We start from the raw sequence: 9,880 nt of genomic DNA, 5'->3' as shown, positions 1-9,880 counted from the left end.
GTCAGGGCAGGGCAGCAGAATCTGCAGATCTTGTAAAGATACTGATGAGAGTGGTAAAGGTGAGAGCAGCCAAGGGAAAATGGTGAAGGGACTGAAGGAATGATCGGTAGCCGTCTAAACAGTGTTCCTGGGGAGGGGGAATCCAGAGGAGAGGGTGGGTCTGGGTCCCCTTCCCTCTTCCCCAGGCCAAGAGGAGAAACGCAGGTGTCAGGAATAAAAGAAGCCAGGAACAGCAAATGCCAGAAAGAGGCCAGAAGACAGGCTTGAAGGACATTTAGATTTTGTATGTGGCCAAAAACAAAAGGGGTGTGTGTATGGGTGGGGGGTGATTACAGTGACTTTCTTTAGTTTGAATTAATGGGAACAGGCTACATAGAACTCCTCCCCCAAAGGAATAGGTTGGGAAACTCTTAATTGAATGGGAGAAACCTAAGTTTTGTTATACTTTCATACTATGGATGGGGTAAGTTAGACCTCCATACTGCAATGGATGTGTGTGGGCATACCCCGGAGTCTGCATGGAGCCACATGAAGTCAGTGGGGCCCTGTGTGGGCTGAAGGGTCTTATATGCATCACAGTGTCAGATATCAGTGCAGTATTGTGAGAGCCCTTCTCTTTGACACACTGATGCTTAGATTGCCTTGTTGACAAGGTCAAGAATGCTGGTCTGCCAGGTGTCTGCTGAGAACTGCGATTGTAGCTTCTTGTATCTTTTAAGACTGGTGCTGCAGATCTTTGGGAAGTCAAGAGACTGATCTAATGTATATTATTTTGCATTAGTGATGCTGTATTTAATAGACACATTGAGTTTCTGCTAACTTTTCTTGAAAGTCATGCTAATCCAGTAACTATGGCAATTTTTCATCTTCTCCAGAAAAGTGGGAAAACTTGATCATACATATATGATAGCCCAGCGATTGTTTTGTTTCTGTTTTCTTCTCTGAAGTTCTTTGCTTTTTTTATACAATCAATAATTACTGCAAATGGACTATTACATCTATTATGCACCATTGACTCAAAAACGCAATTATACAATTTTGACACATCTTTCTGACTTCATAAAAAACTTGATCTTGTCTGCAACTTTTCATAACTGACACTAACCAAAGCTCAGCCATTGGAAAGCTGAACTTGCACCTGTCTAATGCAGATTTTTTTGTTTCTATAGCAACAAATCTAGTACTTACTGAAAGAATACTGGAGTGTGAGTGACTATGATGTTTAATTTAAAAAACAAAATAGCTTTATGCTTGAAGGCTATAAAAACAGAACTTGGAGGACACCTCCCTACCAAGAAAAAATGGAATTGGTTAAACTCAGTGTACTTCATTACTAGGAATGATGCCATATTAATGGGATGGGAGCTCTGTGTTTAATCTTGTTTTACTAATTAAACTGTGAAAGCCTTTTTATATGCAACAGTTTATTTCCCCTCCTCCCCCTGCCAGAGCTGGATTGTGGTTTGTTTGTTGCTAGGATAATGAAAATTTTGACTGCTTCACTACAGATACATTTTCCTTTGTATTGGCTGGCAACGTTCCTGTTCCAGCAATAACCTGCTAGCCTTGAACAATGTGATAAACATTCTGCTCAAATCCCCATCCCACATACAACTTGGCCTCTGATGAAGACAACTTATCTTCCTCCTCTCCCCTTACCCCGGCTTTCCATTATCCATTCTCTTAATCATTTAATCATCATTTTAACAACAAAATAACTGGCAGAGTTCCAAGGAAAAGCACATTGCCTTTGTCAATGCTATCATGGTGACAGACATTTTTCTAGCCTATGTATCTGTTTCCACTTGCAGATAAGGGCTGCACAGTAAGTATTTGTGGCAAGCTTGTTATGCCTCAAGATTAACCCATGGAAGTGGATGTAGACAAGCAGAAAGTGTAGGTTGCAGGGTGCCACTGTAGCTCTAGCTGGGAAAAAAATCCATCAACATTAGGATGTAGTTGTAGGATCTGAACCAGTTTTATTGCTACGTTTCTGTTGCTTTTGAAAATGTGATTCCGCTAGATCCAGCTTCATTTCTAAGTCTTAGTGGGTGACTATCCAGGACCGAGGGATTTTAAGGAGTTTTATCAACCACCCCTTTGCCATCAGGGCTGCTGAGATTACTGATGATGGCAGTGGTGATGGATTTCACTGAAGAGGGAAGAAAGGGACAGATGGGAAGCTGTCTTGCTGAAAGCTGAGTGAGATCCCCTATGGGGGGAGGGGAAAACAGCTCCGAAAAGTCCAATTTAAAATGGGATTGAGTACTAGCATGATACATTTGGAGGAAGGTGGCTTTCCATAGTGACTGGAGGGCTAGATCCTGCAAAGTGCCAAGCACTCGCAACTCCCATGAAATTCAATGGGAATTGAAGGCACTTGGCACCTCTGGGCTTTTTTCAGCATCTTGCAGGATTGGCCCCTAAATCTTTGGGACACATGTAAGCTTTTACTTGCCATAAGTCTTCAGTAAAATATTTTCTTGAGCCAGAGACTGAGTGAAATCCTTACTAAAAGGACTATTGTATCCACTTCGTAAATCAAATAGAAAAAATTGTGATTGATGGGAGTACATTGGCTCCAGTGCCTTAATAAACGATTAATGAGCTCCTCTGTCATTATGGATAACAAAAAAAATTTTCCTTGCATTGACCTTCAAATTTTGCATGTGCCTTTTTGTTTCAGGAATAGAACTCTGTCCTCCTGGGCACCGGTTCATGGTCACCATGGTGGCAAGCTTCATTGCAATGGCAGGACAGTTCCTCATGCCAGGTCTGGCTGCCCTCTGCAGGGACTGGCAAGTTCTCCAGGCGGTCATCATCTGCCCTTTCCTGCTGATGCTGCTTTACTGGGTGTAAGTATTTCTGCCTTGTTTCTTCTTTGTAAAGATGCTTGCTACTAAGGCTGGGTTTGGGAGGTGTTTTGATATCTGGGAAGGCCCCCATTTTATTATAGCCTGTATCAAGCTTTTCTTTTTCACAGTTATAAAATGTCTCCTTCTGCAAATAGGTAAATCTGAAACTAAGCTTCAGAGGAAAAAACTTACTCTCTAAGGTAGCTTCCTCTACTTGCTTTCCCAGTAGTAGGTGGGAGGGAGAGGAGCATTCTGCTTTGGTGAGTTGCCATATGTGCTTCATACTACTTTGGGGACGGGACATGTTGCAATCACCAGGTATAAAAAGTGAGGGGAAAAATAAGTTCTCACCAGCAGGGTGTTGACAGTTGTGCCGCAGCCTTAGTCCTTGGAGATCTGTGTTTGTGTTTCTAAAATCAAGTTTTCCACTCAAACCCAGAGTATGGTACTTGCCTGTCCCTTCTGTCTCTTTGGGCTGGACTAGGCTAGGATTTAAAGCAATGATGTTAGCATGTATTGGCCAACATGTGCAAACTAGCCCATTTTAAATCTAGTGTAGACAAAGTACATTGCCCTTAACATGTGATAAGCTCATGCTCCCTGAGGGGGTCTCTACACAGCAGCTGGGAGGGTATTTCTCCTCTTGGGGAGACAGATGTGTAGCACACTAAAATTAACAGTGTGGCCGTGATGGCATACGCAGTGGCTCAGGGAAGCCATCTGAGTCCAGACCCAGGGGGTCAGGCAGGATTATACTTGGGTGGCTAGCCTGAGCCACTGCCCATGTCATAGCAGCCACGCTGTTATTTTTAGCATGCTTGCTTGAGCAAAACCAGTGTGTGTCCATCTACCCATGCTGGGAAGTATCCTAAGGTTCCCGGGAGGCTTCTCACTCAATCAGCTTGTATGTGTTAAAATGTACACTGCCTTATCTGTCCTGTGCAATGTAGTTGTAGCTGTGTTAGTCCCAGGATGTTAGAGAGACAATGTGGGTTGACCAACTTCTGTTGGCTAGAGAGACAAGCTTTTGAGCTGACAGAGAGCTCGTCTTCAGGTCTGGGAAAGGTACTCAGCGTGTCCCAGCTAAATACAAAGTGGATCAGATTGCATTCAAGGTTGAAGTGGCCCGTTAACACCTCTGTAGTCATAGGACAAAAGGGGAGGGGGGTTAATGGATTACAGATCGTTGGAGTAAACTATAAATCTAGTGTCTCAGTTCTGTCCATGATTTTTGGTGTCTAGCAGAGATATGCATTTAAGCGCCAGGCTTATCTTTTTTGAAAATGTTGTGCAGGTTTCCTTTGAGGATGAGAACCGATAGGCCAGCTATGGAGTGATGGTTTTGTGAAGAGTGCTCACCCACAGGCAATAGGATGTTTTTGTCTTTTATCATTTTCCTGTGTGAGTTCATTCAAGAGTTCATTATTGTCTGGTTTCACGTACACCTCTACCCCGATATAACGCTGTCCTCAGGAGCCAAAAAATCTTACCGCGTTACAGGTGAAACCGCGTTATATCGAACTTGCTTTGATCCACTGGAGTGCACAGCCCTGCCCCCCTGGAGCGCTGCTTTACCGCGTTATATCCGAATTCGTGTTATATTGGGTTGCGTTATATCGGGATAGAGGTGTAGTTGTTATTGGGGCATTTAGTGCACTGAATGAGGTACACATGTTGTGATGGGCATGTGTAGAATCCATGGATCTTGAAAGCTGTGTTGTGGGGAGTGTTGATCACCGTAGCAGCGGAGATATGTCTGCAGGTTTTGCATCTGTTGTTTTGGGAGGATCTGGTGCTGCTTTGAGTTGGTGTGTCCTGGTCTGTGCATTTTAGCAGGTGTACCTTATCACATGTTAGTTTTACCTAATCTGTTGTTTTATTTTACTCCCTACTCTTCATCAGTTGTATTGGCTGAATGTTTACTGTTGTTCAGTCATTCTACACCTGAATACATTTTAGCATAACAATTCAGGTTTTAAACCGTATATATTGCTAGTGTACAATACCAATACTATCCTTTACAAATATTTTATTTGATAGTGTTTTACTATCCTTTAGGAAGACATATGATTAACTAGCATAATAACGCACCAAACACACCAACAAAACAAACGTCTGTGTAAAGAGACTTTTTTCATATTATAAACACTGCCATGTCAGGATTTGATTCAGCTACCAGTAAACTCAATGCAAAGGCCCCTGCTGACATTAATGGGAGTAGGAAATATTAACGTTTTATCCCAAACTAAACAAAGGCCTTTATTGTTTTGCTACTGGCCAAATTCTGCCCTTGGATATGCACCTGTAATCCCATTGAAAACAGGAGGGGAAGGATGGAAGGAAGGTAGGATTAGGACCTGCTTATAGGGTTTGATAATGGTAGCAATAACCAAAGTATCAAAACTTGCAGAGTCTGATTTTTCTTGAACAAGCAGAAAGGGACTGAAAACATTTGTTTAGTTATACTGGGTGTACAGTACACGTATGCTGCGTGCATACCTCTCACCTGTCACATCTTTTTAAATGGGATGCCCCTTTTATGAAGCAGGGTCGGTTTTGTCATTTTTATAGTCCCTTCCCTTCAACTAGGGTGGAGGAGAGTAGTTAATTTGGCACGTACTGTATGCATAGTTGGGGGGGGGGGCGGAATGAACTTGCATTTAATTGTAACAAAATAAAATATGAAAACTGCCCTTCCTTGTCACTTGTTAATTACCCACACAAAGTAATCAGTTAAACACTAGAAAGGTTCTGTGACCTACCATATTGTCTCCTCCCTCGTCTTCCCCCCGATCTGTGATCCCTGATCCCTTTCCTACTGTGAGAGTGCTGTTCACTTTCCTCCTACATCTCTGGGTCTAATCTTCTTCCAGCTCTGTGCTTGCTCTGCTCCCCCCTCGCCCTGTATTATAGATACCATGCTGTCATGGGCTGTGTAATACCTAAACAGATAGAGCTTGGAGCAAGACCCTGATTGAGAGGGAGTGGAGCGGCTCTATACAAAAGTGCAGGGGGGCAAGGCCTGTAATAGTCAATGACAGAGCTGTGGAATCTGCATAGTCCTAGACATCTGGAAGACCATAGAAGTTTCTGCGTAAGCCAGGTCTGAGAAATGTGCTTAAAGACATGTACATGAAAGAAGTCAGGGTCCTAACTATGCACTTAGGCACAGATTTCAGATCACCAGGATACAGAAGGCTTTCTGTTTCCTCTTTTTGGTATTAGATGCTTCCTGGATCTGGCTCTCCTGAAGGTCAGCAAGTGTATTAATAATTAAAACAAAGAAACCCGACATACTAACTAAAAGTTAAGGGCATGAAAAGGGCTAGCTGTGTTGGGTATAGGTGCACAAGTGCCATAAGCTGAGATTTATCCGTTCCCCGTACTCCTCAAATACAGCAGCTTGGATTTTAACTGGTGTCGTTGCCCTGATGGAACCCCCTAGTGCAAACAAGTTTACTCTAGTGCAGTCCACTGGTACAGTTTACTCTGTTTGCAGGCTGGGGTCACACTTACTCCCAAGTATGCCTTGAAATCTTTGGCACTGGCTGCAACAGTATTTGTGTGCCAGTGACACCCAGTGCAAAAATTCTAAAAGGCATCTTCTCCCTTTCCCCATCTTCACTTCTCTCCTTCCTCCTCTCTGCATTCTCTCCTTTTTATTGCCTCTCTCCTGTCCTCCTTTCTGTGTTTTTTCCCTTCCCCCGCTCCCTTTTTTTAAAACTCCTTTAGACTTTTTCTGTAGTTTGAATTTTTCTGTTAATGATTTTTATTTTGTTGTTTCAATGCTCCTCTTGCTCCTCCCCTCTCTCCCAGTGGTCTCTCTATGGACAGCAGCAAGAACTTCTACACACTGAAACCAGAAACTGACAGTAATACTAGTTTTTTCCCTCTTCAGTTTTTTCCATGGGTAAAGGGCTTGTTTTACCTTTACTCTAGAAGGAAATGAAGTCTACCAATCAGCTGACTGCAGCCAGCTCAGCTTTAGGCACTGGGAAACTGACCAACTCTAATCAATTACCCTTAGCAGAAAACTTTTTAAGCTCTTTACAGAGAGTACTCCCAAGGGAAAGATGGGATGGGTGAGGCAAAAAAGGGGAACCTTGCCAAAGCTAACAACTGGTTTTTCCCCATCTGACTAGAGGAGAAGATGGGGGAGGGTGACCACCCATCCCAAATTAGGCGGGACAGTCCCAAAATGCAGAGTTCAAGTCCTGATTCTGGGCTGAGTGACTCCGGAACAGCGTTTGTCCCGGATTCCTTGCAGCACCAGCCTCTTCCTGGGTGGGGCTGAGGTGGGCCTTAGTCCCACTTGGCTATTAGGCCTCACCCCCTGGCACTGTGGGCAGATGCAACAGGGACTGGGTGTTGCAGGGTATGCTGGGAGTTGTAGTTTGCACACCGCTGTGTTCCACTGGGGCCCTGGGACCTGCGCTGGTAGCTGCACTACTAGTCCCAGAATGCCCTGCGCCATGTTGCCAGCCGCCCTAGCTGAAGTGGGCAGAGACACCAAAAAGAAATCCCAAGCAAGGAAATGGTCTGGTGCAGGGAGAAGATTCCCGGCACTAATCCCGCTGCGCCCTCCCTCCCACTTGGGGCACGGGGTGGGAGCTCCTGGCTCCCCCCACCCCCGAGTCTCCCCCATTCTCCTGGGGTGGTGGGGTGCTGGCGGCAGCTGCAATCCTGTGACTCCCGGGTGGTGTGCAGCCCCCCAGCGACCGTGATGCCCGGAGGCTCCTGGGCACTGTCTCAACCCTGCAACTTAAGGGTGGGGGGTGGTTGTCTGTGGTCCCTGGGAGCAGGTAGGGCGGTGACAGCGGGACTTGTCAGTGCTGGTTGCTGTGCCCCCTGCCATTGGGAATGCCCAGAAACTGCCCCCCTGCAATCTGGGGAGGGGGCGCAGCGCAGTTTGAGGGGAAAGGAGCAATTGTGGGGCAAGTCCCGGTGCGATGGGGGAGCTGGCTGGGGGAGGGAGGTGACCGCCCTGGGGTAAAAGCAGGGCCGGTTCCAGGCACCAGCTTAACAAGCAGGTGCTTGGGGTGGCCAAGGGAGAGGGGCGGCACCTGCGGCAATTCGGGGGCAGCAGGTCCCTCACTCCCTCTAGGAGCGAAGGACCTGCCGCTGAACTGCCGCCGCCGATCACGGCTTTTGTTGTTTCTTCCCCGAGTGGCGCGGGCGATCGGGGGCGGGGCTTTTTTTTTTTTTGCTTGGGGCAGCAGAAATGCTGGAGCCGGCCCGGGGTAAAAGTGTGGGGGGGCCAGTAGCAGGGAGATTGAGGAGAGCCTTTCTTTAGGGATTAGTTGTGTGGGGTGGGAAAGGTAGGAGGATGGGGGTGGGGTAGGAGCTTGAGGCTGGATTGTTAAAGTCTGTGTCTCTCTCTGTGGCCCTTTCTCCCTGCAAAAGATGGGCACCAGCAATTTTCCTCCCCACGCTCCACCCCAAAGTTTTGTAAACATTGTACCAAAGTAGAAAATGCAGGTTTCAAAAAATGTATTTACGAAACATAACTTTGGGTGGAGGAGGTGGTGGTGGGGAGATGCAGGTGTGACACCACTGACTGCTACATCCGGGCTTAATATGGCTCATAAGTGTGCTAATTAAGCACTTGTGTTCAGGGCCCCAAGCAGGCCCTGAGTGCTTAAACAAAAAAGACAAAACTAACAAACAACCCCCATCCATACAAACCAAATTCAGTGGTATTCTGGGTAGACTGATGTTAGCCCAGTTCGTTCTCTATGGGCTGAGTGGAGGTCTCAATCAAGTCTGGCTTCAAATATCTTCCTTTGTTTTTGAATAAATGTTTTCATCCCCATCCCGGCAATACCACATTTACTATGGCATCAGTGGCACTGTCACGCCGGGCCTACACTTGGAAGGGGTCCATCACAACCACATGGGGGCCCACAAATATATTTGGCACCCAGCCCACAAAAGGTTGATCCGGCAATTGAAAGAAAATGGAAACATTTCCTATTTTGTTTGTGTTGTGAAAAGATGTTGGCAGAGCAGCTGCTTATAAACATTCCTTTATTATCCTAATTTAAGCCAATGCAAGGAGATACAATTGTAGTGAACTAGAGACGTGAAAGCAGGCTTGGGGGCTAACTTCTCTGTTTTGTTTGCTTGCTTTTTTTCATTTGTTTGCCTTTTTTGCTTTCAAGTTTCCCATCATGCTGCCTAAAGTTTGGAAGTCAGAGCTGCAAAAATCCCACCTCTGTGTGTGTGTGTGTGTGTGTGTGTGTGTGTGTGTGTATGTACACACCACAAGTCTGACTAGTCCCTATGTGAGTTCACACAACCAAACTCGAAACAGGTAAAAGAAAAGTAAAATGCATTAAATATTTAAAAGAGAATTTTAACTTAATATGTTGTTTAATCGCCTGGAGTTGAGACAGAGCAATTAGGGAAGTTTATTTGAGGACCTCAAGATGCATTTAATCCCTGATTTTTATGTCCGAATTTTTGGTGTCTTCCATTTCCTGCTGTTGCTCATCAGACTGAGCAATTAGAGCAACTGGAAGTCTTTCGCCTTTGGGCTTGAGCATGTCCAGTGCTGGAATCGTACAGAAGCTATAGGGGAATGAGACTTTTTTTCCCCCATTTGTTCCTGAATGACCAAAACAAAGATCTTGGCGGACTGGAAATCCTTTACCCTCTCCTCTCCACTCTTCTTTTTCCAGTTTATGTCCCTGACAGGCTGCACAGGTTGGAAGCTGTAGCCTGTCCAGTCTTTGAAATATTTTTTTCTGAATCATCTTACTCCAAAAGGAAGTGTTCAGTTAAGGTTAGATGTGTTAGACCCCAATCCTGCAATTGTTAGTGCACAGGCAGACTGTTCACACCGAGGCTCCATGCAGCACTCCGCCTGCATGCTATTACTTATTGGGTTGGCGCCTCATATAGGAAAATATCACCTGTGTACAGTAGGTGAGAAGATACTTACACAGATATTGAGGAAGTGAGTGTCTCTGAAGAGGGGTGTGTGTGTGTGTGTGTGTGTGTGTGTGTGTGTGTGTGTGTGTGTG

General features: G+C 45.4%; 1 protein-coding gene across 1 annotated transcript in view; it reads left to right on the top strand.

Moving 5' to 3' along the window:
* LOC113407926 (solute carrier family 22 member 23-like) overlaps positions 1-9,880 on the top strand; it is a 176,748-nt gene that overhangs the window by 129,978 nt on the left and 36,890 nt on the right. Inside the window, exon 4 of the mRNA XM_026658906.1 lies at positions 2,687-2,855. Coding sequence (XP_026514691.1) covers positions 2,687-2,855 — 169 coding nt within the window. The remainder of the gene's footprint in view (positions 1-2,686; positions 2,856-9,880) is intronic.

The sequence above is a fragment of the Terrapene carolina genome, unplaced genomic scaffold (assembly GCF_002925995.2).
Source record: "Terrapene carolina triunguis isolate 2854851 unplaced genomic scaffold, T_m_triunguis-2.0 Scaffold57, whole genome shotgun sequence".
NCBI classification, from domain to species: domain Eukaryota; kingdom Metazoa; phylum Chordata; order Testudines; family Emydidae; genus Terrapene; species Terrapene triunguis.
The sequence above is the reverse complement of the archived record's forward strand: the minus strand, read 5'-3'. Positions and strand labels throughout refer to the sequence as shown.